The sequence below is a fragment of the Microchirus variegatus genome (assembly GCF_963457635.1).
Source record: "Microchirus variegatus genome assembly, chromosome: 9".
NCBI lineage: Eukaryota > Metazoa > Chordata > Actinopteri > Pleuronectiformes > Soleidae > Microchirus > Microchirus variegatus.
In genome coordinates, this window is record NC_139810.1 from 23,456,664 (window position 1) to 23,473,256 (window position 16,593).

The 16,593-nt window shown below is 42.6% G+C and overlaps 1 protein-coding gene across 1 annotated transcript in view; it reads right to left on the reverse strand.

Annotated features, from left to right (window-relative positions):
- The window catches only part of lama5 (laminin, alpha 5), a gene marked incomplete at its 5' end in the record, with an annotated part of 90,805 nt that overhangs the window by 19,254 nt on the left and 54,958 nt on the right, over positions 1–16,593 (reverse strand). Inside the window, 29 exons of the mRNA XM_083895505.1 lie at positions 103–264; positions 664–804; positions 891–1,035; positions 2,250–2,451; positions 3,294–3,505; positions 3,606–3,721; positions 3,908–4,047; positions 4,229–4,355; positions 4,758–4,974; positions 5,069–5,166; positions 5,960–6,068; positions 6,708–6,871; positions 6,975–7,128; positions 7,860–7,963; positions 8,068–8,210; positions 8,904–9,042; positions 9,532–9,688; positions 10,452–10,551; positions 10,637–10,742; positions 11,782–11,834; positions 11,990–12,089; positions 12,213–12,265; positions 12,362–12,499; positions 12,580–12,714; positions 13,062–13,196; positions 14,611–14,748; positions 15,670–15,810; positions 16,134–16,196; positions 16,273–16,407. Coding sequence (XP_083751631.1) covers positions 103–264; positions 664–804; positions 891–1,035; positions 2,250–2,451; positions 3,294–3,505; positions 3,606–3,721; positions 3,908–4,047; positions 4,229–4,355; positions 4,758–4,974; positions 5,069–5,166; positions 5,960–6,068; positions 6,708–6,871; positions 6,975–7,128; positions 7,860–7,963; positions 8,068–8,210; positions 8,904–9,042; positions 9,532–9,688; positions 10,452–10,551; positions 10,637–10,742; positions 11,782–11,834; positions 11,990–12,089; positions 12,213–12,265; positions 12,362–12,499; positions 12,580–12,714; positions 13,062–13,196; positions 14,611–14,748; positions 15,670–15,810; positions 16,134–16,196; positions 16,273–16,407 — 3,827 coding nt within the window. The remainder of the gene's footprint in view (positions 1–102; positions 265–663; positions 805–890; positions 1,036–2,249; positions 2,452–3,293; positions 3,506–3,605; positions 3,722–3,907; positions 4,048–4,228; positions 4,356–4,757; positions 4,975–5,068; positions 5,167–5,959; positions 6,069–6,707; positions 6,872–6,974; positions 7,129–7,859; positions 7,964–8,067; positions 8,211–8,903; positions 9,043–9,531; positions 9,689–10,451; positions 10,552–10,636; positions 10,743–11,781; positions 11,835–11,989; positions 12,090–12,212; positions 12,266–12,361; positions 12,500–12,579; positions 12,715–13,061; positions 13,197–14,610; positions 14,749–15,669; positions 15,811–16,133; positions 16,197–16,272; positions 16,408–16,593) is intronic.

Below are 16,593 nucleotides of genomic sequence, written 5' to 3' on the forward strand. Positions count from 1 at the left end.
TATGAGGACAAGCCGAAGAACCTTATATGGTTCTACTTAGCACTTTAATTCCTAAGAGTGTCTGTACCAAGTGTGCAAAAGTGTTAGATTTTGTCGTCTTACCTTGTCTCCCAGGTAAGTCTTCGGTGCATACCAGTGAAGATCCTGGTAGACGTCAGGTACGTCGCTGAGGTCGGCTTCTACGAGGTCCTGACCAGGATACACCGCCACTGGCACTTCCTGTCTGTCAGCGCCGATCAGCACCCAGCCCTCCATGTCCATGATCTACGGGGGAGGAGAGTCAATGTATGTATGAGTCCAAAGTCATTCAATTCAGCTGATTATAAGAGATTGAATAAAACAGAAACACAGAAACATATCAGCAGTGAATGATTAAGAGAGTGAGTATTAAAGCTGAACGATGTTGTTTCAACACTGATTTGTTTGAAGGCATCACCTCAGGCTCTGGGAAGCTGACATTTTATGACAGTTTATGGATGAAACATGTCAACAATGATTGATGAGTTCAAATAAAAGGGAGCTGTAGCTCGGGTTACAGAAATGTTTTGGCTTCAAGAACCTCAGTGGCACCAAGTCTCTGATAAAAACGTTTTTTTGTTTTTTTTTTCAACTCTACAATGTACAAACGACATCAACACCCGTTCATGTCACTTCATGAAGTACCTCAGTGCGTCTTTTGTCAGAGCTGCGACAGCGATCGATGGCGCCGAAGCAGAAGCAGCTGGTGCAGCCTTTCGGATTAGTCGGGTCCAAGTGGAACGTACCGATTCTGCACTGATCGCAGCGAGGACCCTGGACGTTTTCCTGGACGGGGAGAAGGACGCGCAGCAGGTGAGGACACGCTGTGAGTTCAGAGGGACATGTCTTTGTGTGTGTGTGTGTTGTCTCACCTTGCAGAGACACTGTCCTGTGAAGGAGTCGCACACTTCCTCCTCCGTTCCGGCCTCGTTGCAGTCGCACAGTCTGCAGTTCGGGTAACCGTAGAAACCAGGGGCGCAGCGGTCACACTGGCGGCCCACAATGTTGTTCTTGCATCTGTTAAAAAAGGTTTAGCGTTACATTTTAAAACATTTAAAAGATTTTATTTGTACATAAACACATATTGTGTGTGTCTGTTTGGAAACCAAACCTGGTGCTAATGAGGCAGGAATCAATTTCTGTGGAGCTAAGTTTAGGGTTAACATTTTAATTGTGTTTAGTTTAGGGTTAGGTATTAACTGGTTTTGGTCAAAGTTAGGGATAATGCTTTGGTTCCAAATGAATGGAAGTCAATGCAATGTCTAAGAAAGATGTGGAGTGCATGTGTGTGTGTGTGTGTGTGTGTGTGTGTGTGTGTGTGTGTGTGTGTGTGTGTGTGTGTGTGCGTGTGTGTGTGTGTGTGTGTTAATGCCAGGTGCTGGAATCTTGAATAATGAAAAGCCTTTAGGCAGTGAAATACTTTCAGCTTTACATCTTTGTCTTGTCAAGACAAAGCTGACACATTCCTCTCTTTGAGTATTACAGGTCAGTCCGTTTATCCACGCATCAGATGTAAGGTTTTCCATTTTGATCATTGGGAAAAAAAGACTGAGTGAATTTTTTTTTCCAACTGGGTGTAAGAAGACAAGAACAATAATCCATCCTAAGAACCATGAGAAATACTATGAATTTATGACATGTTTGATGAATGTAAGCTGCACCACAATCGCTGCCTCCAGAGAATAAAAGCATTGTGGGTGTGTGATTAGCTCCAGAAGACAAAACTCAAACTTATCATGATATGAAAAAAAAATCTCAAAGAGGATTAAGGGAGGCAGACAGATGAGGACGAGGACAGACAGCTGCCGGGTTGTTGTCAGTCGTCAGGGGAAAAAAAAAACCCAACGCTGACGGAAAGAGCGTGTTTAAAAATTTGGCGCTTTCACAAAACTCAGACAAGAGTTGGCAAGTACAGCTGGCCAAACACAGGGGCAATCAACCCTCCGTCTCAGAACTGAAGCCAAGACCACGTCAGGAGACAAAGCGGGCGAGAATTAACGGCCTGTTTAGGCATTTCCAAACACAGGCCTGACATTTGAGAGCTAAGCTTGTTAAATCACACAGCGGTGGCATTGTGGGAAGCAGAGGATGGTTAATGGCTCCTGGATGAAAAAAAAAAACAAACCTCTAACACTGAGAGGAAAAGGAGAAGTTAAAATGTATTGTTCTCATTGTTTCTGAAACAGCTCGATCTGATAACTGAGCCTGGAAAAGTGTGATCACATCCCTACCTGCACTGTCCGTCGAGGGTGTCACAGCTGGAGTCGGTGGAGACGATGCCGGGACGAGAGCAGTTGCAGATCTCGCAACCCACCAGCGGGTGGCAGCCAAATGTCTGGGGCTCACACTGAGTGCACTCGGGGCGCACGGTGCGCGGAGGGCAGATGCAATCACCGGTCACAGGTTCACATAACCTCGTACCACAGCTGCAGGCTGCAGGAAAGACAAGAAGAGATGACTCCATCAAAATAAAAGCCCTCTGTCTATTTCTTGTATACACTGCGTTTTAAAAGTTTGGGGTCACCTATACAACTTTTTTGGAAAACTCACATTTATGAATCAAAGGAGTTGCAAAATTAATAGAAAATATAGTCAAGACATCGACAAGAATAGAAATAATGATTTTTATTAAAAAGGATAATTTTGCCCTTTCGTCAAAGAACCAGCAAAACTGTTTTCAGCTGTGCTAACATCATTGCACCAGTTTTCAAGGGTTTTCTAATCATCCAATAGCCTTCTAACGTGATTAGCAAACACAATGTACCATTAGAACACTGGAGAGATGGTTAGTGGAAATGGGCCTCTAAACACCTATGTACATATTCCATTAAAAACCAAACATTTGCAGCTAGAATAGTCGTTTACCACATTAGCAATGTATAGAGTGTATTTCTGATTCATTTAATGTTATATTCATTGGGGAAAAAAAAGTGCTTATCCTTCAAAAAATAAGGACATTTCTAAGTGACCCCAAACTTTTGAACGGTCGTGTACTTCAGAAACAAAAAGGATGAAGAAAGAAAGTTTGGAACAAAATACACTTAAGAGTAATGTTATTGTTTGGCCTCTGTTTAAAAAAAGATGTAACATCACCAGTACCAGACCCAACTGAGGGTTTATATATATTTGTGTGTGTATACAGCAAGCAAGGCAGGGGGCCGGCCATAAATAAATCACTTCCTGTGTTCGGTGCCGGTATATAGCCAGGCAACACAATGTCACCGATGATGTTCAAATATAGATATTAGACTAGTGTTCTATTATCAGAAACTCACGTCTGCAGTTGGGGAAACCCCAGTAGCCCGTGGCACACATGGAGCAGTCTCTGCCGATCACATTGGGTCTGCAGTGGCACTGGCCGCCGAACGCCTCACAGGTGTCGCTCTCCGCTCCGACCTCGTGACAAGCGCACGGCATCGCCCCGTTGTTGAAGAAGGCCGACAGAGACACCGCAGAGCTGAGGCAGAACTTCGAGGCGGTGGCGGGGCTGCAGCGAAAGCGGGAGAGAAGAAGAGGCAGCTGCATTATAAAATGGCTCATTTGTGCGTAACAGGCTCTTTCCTAACTTCTCCTGCAAAGACACTGACTTGATGGAGAAACTGTTTTGGCCACAGTTGCTGATGAAATCGTAGGATTTGTCCAGAGGCTCCTCGTTCAGGTAGCTGGAGCTGTAGCTCGACTGAGGCACGACCAGAACATAATCCTGGAGAGAAACAGCACAAGGTTCTGCATTAACATTCTTATTACGTCTTATAACTGTTTTTAATGGTAGTTCTGTGTTTGAACATTTGGTTTATTTTTTACAGAGAAAATAATTTAACGCTCCAGGGCGGAACTTCCATGTGAACTTCGGAACTTCCAAACTGAGGAAGTTGTCAGTCAGACTTACCAGCCACAGAGTTTTGCCTGAAGGTATTTGCACTGTGATGAAGACCTCGTGGTCCGTCACATCCAGAATGATCTGATTCTCAGAGATCAGGACGTTACGACAGCCATAAGCGTGGGGACAGAAGGAGGCGTTGGCATGGCCTAAAACGCACAGACAAACGTTAAATCTCTGCCTAAACTGTTGCTGCTTCAAAGTCTGCTCTTAGACATATCTTAACATTTGGCTTGTATCTCTGCTTTGCTTATTATCTAATAAGTAATTCAGAACCTACTGAATTCTACTTGTGGATTCCCGGGGGAATGTCATCATGTCATCATTTACCTTGCCATATTCGCCCTCCGTTAATGTAGACCTGCACAGGATAGGACGGGTGGAGAGGCTGATGGTAGTGGAGGACGAAGACGTAACGTCCCAGAGAATGGACACGAGTTGAGAACACTGCTGCATTCTGGGTGAAGAGACAAGGATTCTGGGTTCATGTGTCTGTTAATCACATAATATGTGATTAACAGAAACTGTTTGACAGATATTATCTGTCAAACAGTTTCGCCGGACAGGCTTCAAACTCTGCAGTGCAGATTTTGGACGTGGAATAAGAAAAAAAACACATATATCAGTTAAAAAACAGGCACACACTGATCAGGTACTGCAATAGAGAATAAATATTGTGTAGAAAGAGTAATTGAATCATATCTATTTCCAATTTTGTGGTGTAAAAAATCGAAATATGACAATGCAGAAAATGCTTGTCAGATGATGATGTAATTCGACATACAACCGTGGTTCTCAAGTCCTGGTATAAAGCAAGATCCGCACTGAAGAAACTCTCTCTTCATCCTCTCATTCGTACCTGCACTGAGTCCAGACGGATGTGGTCGCCGCTGTCCGCTCCAAAAGGAGGTCGGTTTCCGCCGCTCCAGACCGACTCATCTTTCTGGTAGGAGGAGGGCAGAGGAGGAGCTGCTGCCGGGGAAGCCAGGATGGGCTCCTGTGTGGAGGAGCTCTGTCCGTCCTTCAGGACCAGGGAGTCTGACGGGGTGCGGAAGCGTGAGGGGGAGCAGGAGGAACTGTGGTGGAGACCAGGGTGGGTGGGGGGGATGCTTAAGACAGTGCAGTGACGCAGCAGCATATCATGCATGTTTTGAACCTGTGTTACTTTACCTGTCAGGTGAGAACTGTCCATGAGTGTTGATGCAGTAGACGTTGGGCTCAATGTACTCCATGGTAAACTGGTCTTTAGGCACCAGGTAAACTTTGTGCTGCAGTAAACACAGGCATATGTTGTTGTTATCTTTAAAGGTACCATATTATACCCTTTTTCTATAAGTTAAACTAGTTCCCTGGTGTCTAATGAACATGTCTGTGACATGCTTTGGTCAAAATACCACAGGGATGAAGCACCACAGCAGTTGAGTAGTATCTCTTTAAAGTAAAATGAAACTTAAGGGAGAGGAAATTACATCAGAGACACAGAGACCACTGTGAGCTAACAGCAGTTAGCATTTGGAAAAGTGATCATTTGCAGGCTCTAGCAGGCACAGTGCCGTCATATATATAACATGTATCCACTGGACAGATAAATCCTCTGAGGCTGGAAGTTTGTGTAGAACTCTGTGCTGCACTGTGAGGGCAAGAATAGAACTTTTTGCGGACTTCCGGTTTTCGGATGCCGTTGCCCTCGCCAGCACTCTCGCTTGTTTTATGGACAAAGCGGAGCTACGCGAGACAACAATTCCATTAATTTAGCGTCTTGTGACGTCCCAGGGAGGGTGGAAGTCAGCATCGCGTGTTTTATCTCCTGTACTTAGACTGAGGAGGACCACAAAAACATGAGTGAGTCACACTTTGGCAACTGATAGGACCTCCAGAGTCCCACATATAAGGATTTAAATGATTTAAAAGTTCATTTTGCATAATATGGGACCTTTAAGTTAAACAAAGACATTGAGTGAATCTCTAGTGATTTAAAAATTTTAGTTGATCTAAACATATATATTATTAAAATTAATATTACACTAAACTTGATCAAGTGACTCATATGAAAGTTCTCACCAGGAAGAAGCTGGCACGGTCAGAAATGAGTTGAACTTCAGTTTTGGCGGGTAGAGAGAAGATGGCCACTCTGTTCTGTGCATCAACGGCCACGACTCGACACAGGAAGCTACACACACAAACACACAGAGACAAACACAGACACACACACACACAGTGATTAATAGCTGTTGACAAACTAGATGAAGCACAGACAGTGACAGTAAACTGGGAAGCAGCTGAGTCCACACACACACACAGTAAACCACACACAAACACACAGTCATTATAGAATAGACTTCAACACCTTCACCTTTTTGTTGTGTTATCTAGGCTCAAGACACATTTCTCATAATCTAATCACATTTCTTTCAATAAACGTGGAATAAATGTAATATTTTCACACACTGTGAATTTTAAACGTGTCACGAAGTTATCTAATATAAATATAACATATATTTGTGATTATTTGTATGCGTCTTTCTTGTGTATCCAAAGCATTATTTTTTCTCTCAGCAGAATTTACAATGGAATTCCTCTTACAGCATGTTGCCTTTATGTCCAAAAATCAGCTTTCACGTGCAGAAAAGTGGTTAAAGATGTCAAAAACAGAAACTTCACAGATGTGAATAATCAAATTAATGGTGGCTGGGTTCCATTTAACTTCCTCGTAGCTTCAGTTTCAGGGTGCATGCTTGTTGTTCAATGTCTAAGCAGAGATTATGCTAAAATGGCTGCTGTAAAAATGGCCTATTCTGTGAGTTTGCACCTGTATTTGCAGTGCAGCAGGGTGACGCTGTGCTGGTGTGTCCGCGATCCCGGCATGTTTACGGCAAGAGACAAAGTCTGCGGCAGTTCCTCCTCGCTGGAATATTCCACCACCAGAGCGTAATCGCCTGGAGCCGACAGGCGCGTCTGCAGCTCGACGCTGATCTGCAGCGAGAAAGGGGAGAACACACACTTATTCAGAGGTTTTTTTTCCTTCGATTTTTTTTTAGTTCATCAGCCGGCTCAATATCACACTTCACGCTCTTACGTCGTAGCCGCTGCAGACGGCCATGTCAGGGTGGCGCGGGGTGACCCTCTCGGTCGGGCAGGGGCGTGGCAGGTGGTTGTCGCCGCGGCAGCTGGCGTCGTTGCCGGAGATGGAGGGGAAGGAGTCCAGAGAGAGATACCTGTACAGCAGACAGCTGGAGACGGACAGACAGAGCTTAGAGAGGACAGACAGGCTAAGAGTAACAGTTGTTGTTTTTTACTTATATATTCATGGGATGTTTTTACAGTTATATAAAGACGGAATTTCCTCATAACGAGGCCTAGGTAAGAGTGTTGTGGGAAAAGTTTCTGATTTTGAACTTGGTGAATTTACTGATCTGAATTCTTATTAGTAGGTATGAGGAACAAAAATAAAACACTATAATTCAACACAAACTCATCACCACTTCACGGAATTTGTGTGAGTTCTGTTTAGCTATCAGGTGGTACATTTTCTATTGTGAATTGATTTACAGATTAAAAGAAAATGGTAAATTGATGAGAGAAACAAATTTGTTTACTTTCTTGCTGAGGGTTAAATATATACACTACGGTTCAAAAGTTTGGGGTCACTTAGAAATCGCATTAGAAGGCACAGCTGAAAACAGTTTTGCTGGTTCATTTTGCAACTTTTTTGATGAACAAAAGTGTGACTTTTAATAGAAAACACATAAAAATTGTATAGGTGACCCCAAACTTTTGACCGGTAGTGTAAATATCAAATAACATGTAATTTAAAGTAGCTTAGTCGTGAGAGCATTGTCCATGTTTCCTCAGCATAAAGCACCAGGAAGGCATTTAAACACATATTTCTGTCACTCATTAATTGGTTGATTTTTTTTTTACTCGGGAATACATTAATTCGATATAAATTATTAATATTTACTTCTGGTTGGCGTCAGGTACAGAGCTGTACGTGCAGGGTTCTGTCACATGGATCTGAAGGATGGGAGCTTCGTAGTAAGCACTGGGCAGCAGGACTAAATAATCCTGAAGGTCGAAAACAGAGCATAGAGAAGGTGTTAACAGTGTCAACAGTGTTTAACAGTGAAAACACATTTTCTGTACATGAATAAAAACCGCATGCTTCTCACCAGCAGGATACCCTCAGCCTCAATAACCACAGTCCAGGTTCCTGGGTTCAGCACAAACGGTTCCACAAAGTTATTCTGGGGAACGTTGACAAAGGTCGGCTCCACGCTCGGAGCGAAGACGATCTGTTTGGACTGTTCTGAACCTGGAAACAACAGCCGCGTTTAGTATTAGACGTCAAAACAATCAGAGGAGAGAATGAATGAATACTGTCGTCACATCTGAGGAAAAAGCAGTTTCAAAAATGAGGAAACAGCATGGATTAACAGTCAAGAAACACTTAAAAGACAGTTATAGAGATTAAAATGCACATTAATATCATTAATATAAAAGGTGAATTCACTATTTATTATGAAAAATATTCATAGATATTCTCGTGTGACCGGTGGAGACCTACCTTTGCGGTTCATCTGATAGGCGGTTATTTTACCGCTGGAGGTGGCGCCCTCAGAGTTTACATATCTGAGGATGAAGCGAGTCAGATAGACGTCTGCCTCGCTCACATAAACCTGAAGCTTCACTGCCGTCTACAGGGTCAGAGTCCGAAAAAGGGACGGGAGAGAGGGAGAGGGAATGTGGAGGATATGAAATATAGATATATAAATCCTTTGTCTTTAATTCCTGAAACGCACACTGATCTGTGGCCCTAGAAGGTGAAAGAAGGAACTGAGGACTGCAACCACCACCAATCACAAAGATCTGGTCTCATCTGACAGGCAAGGAATAAAAAGTGATAGAGAAAATATTCCTCATCCACCATCTTCTTTTGTCTTTGACGGAATAAAAGTCGAGGAAGAGGAAAACGCACGAGTTATGTTAGTGCCAGCGCAGCGCTTACATTTACCACAGCGGAGGTTCCAGCCGTCCTCTATGATCCACACCCGGCCTCGAACAGCCAAACCCCCCCAGTTGGCGTAACGCAGCACCACGTGGAAAAGGTCGGGAGAGCTGACCGACACCGACACCAATACTTTGGACTAGCCCGGGCACCGGAGAGGGAGGCAACAGGGAGCACGAGTGAGGAAAGGGAGGAAGGAATGACGAAGAAAACACCAACACAAAAAAAGAGTCATAAGAAAAGACCATCACCAAAGTATCCAACACCCAGAGCAAACAAGCAAACATTTACAATAAATTCATTGTAAACAGTGTTCATGCAGGAGAAGCGGAGAAAGTATTGAAGACGGGCCACAGTCACATCATTATATACACATTTAAACAATAAAACATACATTAAAGACATTAAATAAATGCATAAACATATTAAATAAAGGAATATAAAACTTGTTTCTGATTTACTATACATGAAACAATAAAAATTAAAAATACAAAATTTTTTAATTTTTGTTGTGTTGGTTGCATTCTGAAATTAATCCACCCATTCCATTTTAAGCTGATATATCAACATAAAAAATAATGCCCGCCATGCATTTATAACCATGTCAAAGGGTGACAGACGTTCCTACCTGGATTGGCGACATCTGAGCGTAACCTCTCCAGCTGAAGTCTTTGAACTCCAGAGGATTGTAGCCAAATCGCACCGGTCTGCCGTCCAGCATGGTCCCCTCCTCTATCTCAAACTTCAGGTGATGGAGGTCTGGGAAGAAGTGATCGGGACGAGGTCTGCGGGGGCAGAGGAACCGGTTTATAGGGGGCATTATAACGGGGCATTCAAACTGAAATAATCTGGATTAAGGCGTAAAAAAACGTGAGCTCCTTTCCATATTTAAATGTATTTGTTGGTATATGTATCTCCTGTACCGCGTTATTTTATTTATTATCTTTATATTGTACAGCTTGTGTCATTAATTACACATCACCAGAAGAAGTGGAGGATGACACTTATCTTCTCGGTAAAAAAACAACATTCAGAGGTGGACTGACAGACACTACAGGAAATGTAATCTTAAAGGTGCATTATGTAATAAATCTAAATCAACTGGCCATAAAATCCTCCTAATATGTCACAGAGACTCAGGAATAATGTTCATATAACAAACTGAACTCGCCAACAACAACAGTACAGACAAAATATTTGCATAAAAAATTTTTTTGTTTATGTTTTGAAATCATGTTTTGGCATGTGGCGCCACCTACCGCCGTCTACCAATCATTACAGTCAGTAGAGTCTCAGCTGCCGAGCAACCACGGGTTGCCAGTTACGTCAAAAAACGAAACCTAAAAAGACCTCGGTATTTTGAATTTGAATGTAGTAACCGTTTTTGGCCACACTCTTACATATGGCACCTTTAATTATTTTTTTCTTCCACCACATATGACCACAACTAATGTATTGATTATTAAATACAGATTTTTGCAAGTGCAATGCATGAACACTGCCTCTTGGACTTCCTCTCAGCTCTGTTCAGCTGCTGTCTGAACTCACATGTTGCACCTCCCTCCCTCCACGTTAGGTCTGCAGGTACATCGGCCGCTCCTCTCGGCGCACGACTGACCCACAGAGCCCCCGATGTCACACTGGCAACCTAAACACAAAACATCGCGAACGTGAACATGCAATAAAATGTACCAAACACAGCCGAGCAGCCAAGCTTTAGGGGAAACTCTTACCCTGACAGCCAAAGTAATTGTGCTCCTGCAGGTTGTAGTAGCCGTCTTTGCAGGTGGAGCAGGTTCCACTGCAGGCGTTGGGTTTACAGTGACACTGACCTGTTTCCTGTGCCCACACAAGATGGATGTTAGGTCGATTGACATGGAAACATGGCTTTAAGAATAAACACAGTTTCGCTCGTCATATTTGACATTTTGCGTGTCAACAAGGGTTCACATCAACCACAAATTCAGGAATATGATCCTTTCATTTTTGTGGTTGAGTCTGAAATTTGAAAGTTGAAATGAGGTCAGACGGTACAGAAGGATTCATAAAAAAAACAAAAAAAAACTTTTTCTTACTAATTTGTGTTTTGGTTTGTTTTCCTGTCTAATGTTTTTTCCTGTTCGGAGCCATTTTTTCTGTTATTCGGAGTAATTTAAAAAAAAAAATTTCGTGGTAATTTTTACACCCGTTTTTCTGAGTAATTTTTTTTCCCTGAATTATCGAGATACTTTGAACCTCCAACCTGTAAGTGACTCCCATGGACCTATGGTGACTCCTGCCCGCACATACATGTCCCATCAACTATCTTCCCTACTGGGTGAATTAAGGTAAGGCATGTAATTGGTTACACACGGGGCATTAAATTGAGCTCTCAATATAGGAATGAATGCGATTATTGTTTCAAATACTCTCTAAAGTCAGAAAAAAGTTACTCTGAAAAACATAAACAAAGAAATGACTTAATTAAAAGCTAACCAAAATGAATGGGTTCAGATGGAGGGTTCACATTTCCAATATTAACTGCATTACACTGCATTTACCTGGACAAGATGGCACAATTAAATACAATTTTCAAGTATATTTAATCAACTATTATCAGTTCATCTATTTATATTTATCTAATATTCATATTGGGTATTTTTTTATTTTCCACAAAGACAAGTATATATGGATTAAATGCTCTTGTCATCACATGTCTGTAGGTATATATGAGGGTATTTATAAGTACATTCCTTCCCTCTTTTAGTGGGAATGACACTCTTTGTTATGCTGTACCTGCTCTGACTTAATAAAAAACAAAAAACATGTATATATTCTGTGTATATGAACAAAAGTTTGTCAGATTTCAAAGAGAAGGATCGCCGTTGAACTCGCTCACCTGTGCACACTCTGCGACGCCGCTCAGCGTCCCCGCGGTGTGGCATTCACAGTCTGCAAGACAAAACAGACATTTTAGTCACTTAACATTCTCGTGAGCGAGTCGTGTAAGGTTTGTGTGTGTGTGTGTGTGTGTGTGTGTGTGTGTGTGTGTGTGTGTGTGTGTGTGTGTGTGTGTGTGTGTGTGTGTGTGTGTGTGTGTGTCTTACTGGTGCATCCGTCGGGCATATCAGGCGACAGGTTCCAGTACAGAGGTTTACATTTGTCGCAGGCTGGTCCGTCCACGTGCTGGCGACACTCGCACTGACCCTGAGTCAAGAGATACGCACACGTAAAGCAATGGCTTTAATACTACAAAAACATTTTGTTTCATTTTATAGCATAAATGAAACAGAGGAGATAAATAGATAATAAATAAATACAAATACGTACGACCGGCGGTGGTATCACATATTGGACAGAACCAGCAGGATGACATGTGCCAACTTAAACGGCCAAGAAAAAAATAGAGAGGAAACAATTAGTTGTAAAGTTGATGTGAGACTCTCTGTATCCATGTGTGTGTGTGTGTGTGTAATTACTTTGGCAGTTGGGGAAGCCATAAGCTCCATGTGCACAGCTGTCACACCTCAGTCCCACCACACTGGGCAGACACACACACTGACCCGTCACCTGGTCACAGCTGGTGTAGCGAGAGCCTTTAGCAGAACACTGACAGGCTGCAACAGACAACAGTATATGAACATATATATGAATATAATGGAGCCCTTTATTAGGTTTATTACGAGGGACGACTTACGAGTGCAGGTCGGGTATCCATAGTAACCCGGCGCGCACTGCTCACACGTCGCTCCGCTGTAATTAGGCCGACAGTGGCAGTGACCTGAAGTGGTGCAGCTGGTGTCCAGAGAGGTGCGAGGGTCGCAGGTGCACTCTGCGAGAGAACGGGGGTAAAATCCAGTGAAATCCAGAATTAACGAAAACAGCATTTATGTACTCGCCAGGAACCCTGTAGAGTTTAAGGATGTAACTATATATTCATAATAATAGAATGGCATTTGCTTAAAAAAATCATTAGGATGTGCAAGAAGCCTTTTGATTTCGACTTATGTTGCTCTCCTGTGTCCTGGGTTCAGCACGAACGGTTCCACAAAGTTACCGTGTGAGTTACTGTGTGCACTCCAATGCTATGTCGCTATGTTTGTTTTTGTGCGGACCAGCATCAACAGATGCATTTGTGCATTTTCTATTATTGTTTGTGCGTAAATGTGTAAACTATACCTTGACAGTTGGGATAGGAGTGGAATCCAGATCGACACTGTTCACACCGAGGTCCCTGAAACTCTGGTTTACACAGACAATGACCAGATGCGTCGCAGACTTCAGGCAGTGAGCCGACGGAACTGCAACCACACACTAGAGGGAGAAAGAGAGAAAGAAATCTATGACTTAGGATTTTACTGTGATTCATTTCTGTACGATTGTAAGATTGTCACGTTGCACTTAAATGGTTGCATTATACTGAAATGCTGATTATATGATATACTGCTTCTATATTCTGCTCTCAAACAGGTTGTTCTCTCTCGGCAGGGGTGTGTTTTCTTTAGGAATAGTACCAAAATAACCAGCACCAACCGTTCCATTTTTCATTACCCTTCCCTTGGAATACCAGAGTAATGGTACGGGACAGTAAGGCCCTGTCCCAATACCTCCCCTAACCCTACATTTTGAGTGTTCATGTGTAGGGGGGAGCAAGGGGAAATGCAATTTCCCCTTATAATCAACCCTCAAAATGTAGTGAGCTCTGATGCGGGCTTAAAAAGAAGTGGAAGATGAAATTCCCCATGATGCTTTTTGAATTCAGCGCGCCGGCTGATATTTTTCAACAAAGATGGCTGCCACATCTGCCGAGGAACATTTTTTCGTTGTAATATATTTTCGCAAATAAGCACGTTACAATGTCGAATTGTGTTGGAATATGTTGGTTTTATATACATCCAAAGGACCGCTGAGCTTTGAACACTAATGTAAGAAAATAAGTGACGATTTATGAAAGCAGCTAGCTAACCAACGAGCGAGCGGCTACCCGCCGAGCACCCCGAGAGATCACGCCCGCCACGCAGAGCTGCATGATGGGCAAACGCTCTCGAAGCACCCGGCAAACAGCCGCCAGCGAGCTCTTCTACATCTGGGTAGTTGTGTCAGTGTTTGGATGTGTTTACCGGCGTTCACTTGAACACGGAGAAAAAACGGCGTTGACGGAGAAAAACAAACAGCTGGATCCGCCGGCATTTTTCCTGAATGAAAATAGTAGCATGCTCCACCGGTAGAATTGTCAACATGTGACGTAGGTTAGCACGTTCACTGCGCTAATTTGCATGTAGTGGTGTCCCAATAACGCTTCCCCCAAAGAGAGGAATTTACGGTTGAGGGCACTCAAAACCAAGGGGAAATTTTAAGGGGGTGGTATTGGGACAGAGCCTAAGGGTGGAGCTCGACCCACGACATGTCAGCTGATTGGGTGACAGAAAGACGTCACTCAGTTCATTCTCATACAAAGCTTGACGTCTTGTTGAGACAAACGGCCACAAAAAAGCTGCTGGAGGTCCTCCATTGTTGTCTGTTGTGTTGCGCTTGATGCCGTTGCACCGGTACAATGTCAAATTTCTATGTATCTCATTTGGCACTATCCTCACCCACCAACCAAGTAAAAGTACTGACTTCCTCTATAACTCTCTATAAAGATTACAATGATTGAGAATCTTCAGGGACATTTTATCGCTTTGCTTAAGACAAAGACAAAGAGCGTGGGATCACAGAGACGACTCACGTTGGCAGAGCGGGTAGTTGAAGTAGCCCGCTGCGCACTGGTCGCACTCGTAACCATGGAAACCGCTCCGACACACACCGTGACCAGTCACAAAGTCACATGACCCGTCCAGACAGCCGGGACTAGAACACTGACAGGCTGGAAAGGACACAACACACAACACAGTTTGGACCATGGAGATGAATGAAGTATTTTTAAAGACAGTCTTCGTCTGTGTGTTTATCCGCTTGACTGAGACTGAGGTGTAAAAAAAAGTAAAAATATTTACAGTGATTAACACGTCTCTGTGGAATGTTGTTTACTCAGCAGTGTGTGTGTGTGTGTGTGTGTGTGTGTGTGTGTGTGTGTGTGTGTGTGTGTGTGTGTGTGTGTGTGTGTGTGTGTGTGTGTGTGTGTGTGTGTTTGTGTGCTTACTCCTGGGTGGCAAACAAACAGACAAATGAAGCGCCAGGGATTCCTGTCTCTGTTTGTGCACTTGTGTGTGCATGCATCAATGCATGTGCGCCCGTGTGTGTGTGTGTGTGTGTGTGTGAACTAGATATTCATATTTAAACAAGAAAGCAGACATCTAATTTTAAGTTATATATCCTGTATGTTCTTTTTTGTCTTGGGTCAAAAGGTGCTTTAAAAGAGTAAGTTAACATTATGGGATATTATTTGTGATTACAATGTTGTATTGACTACATTTTAAATAAAGATTCAAGTCAGTGCTAATTTAATTTAATTCAATTAAACAATAATGATTTTATCTTTATGCTACTGTTTCAATTCCGGCTATTTATCCTGTTAAATAATGTTAATAAATCAAATTTGTAAAATAGTCATATTATGATCAACTATAAGTACTGTATGTTCCACTGGTGATAATATGGGTGCTTTATTTGTGTTATCATTTTAGTAATGTGATTATTTTTGAGTTTCGGACTTAATATTTTAGTGTTCTTTGATGTTCACAGACTTAACTTAAACCTATCTTAAACATAACTGAGACAATAATGAAAAATAATCAATAAAAATCTATCATTTTCTAATCCATTCGTCCGCATAACTATGTCTCACTCTGGCAGTTGAGTCCATGGAATCCTGGAGCACAGGTGTCACAGTGGTCACCGGTGAAACCTGGTTTACAGACGCAGGTTCGAGTCCGAGGGTCCGGCCTGCAGGAGTTATCCACAGTTCCTGCTGCGCTGCACTCACAGTCTGCACAGAAAACATTGCCGTTGTTGCATTTGATCATTTATCAGTAATAGTTTCTTTCTCTATGATAAGTTACTCTCTATGATGGGAAAGAACGTTTCTCTTCTGCATAACATGAGGGAGCAGATAAGAGCAGGTGGTTAAGAATATGAAAAAGATGAACAGTGTTGACTTTATTTTATCACATTCCAATTATGTTTCATGCAAACAACAACAATTTTCCCAAACCTCCTCATCAGCCCTCAACAAAAACAACAACAACAAGTGATAAGGAAGTGTAAAAACATAAAGAGAGAAATGAATCTACAGGAAGATTAAATTCTTACTGATGATCTCTCCTGCTGGTTTTGCTTCGCCATTGTTGTTGTTGGTGGGATATGTGGGAGCAGCTGTGGGAAGAGAAAGAGTGACATTAATCTTTCTGCAACTGATTTAAATATTTGTCTTGTTGTTGTTGTTACTCACGGTAACAGTCGGGGAAGTTGATGAAGCCGCTGGCGCAGGAGTCGCAGTTCTCCCCGCTGTAGTTGGGTTTGCAGAAGCAGCGACCGGTCAGATCCTCACACGTGCCGTCTGTAAACTCTGACTGACAGTCGCAGGCTGTGGCACAGACACGGACGCACAGTGAATAAAAACACGCCTCACTTTCATGTATGTTTAAGCATATTATACGCTACTCGCAAAAAAGTTAAGGGATGTTTGGCGTTTGAATTCAATTTCAGAATGCACCTAAAACGTACTATAACCTTTACAACAGGTGAACTTAAGTTAGCCTTCTCTAAACTT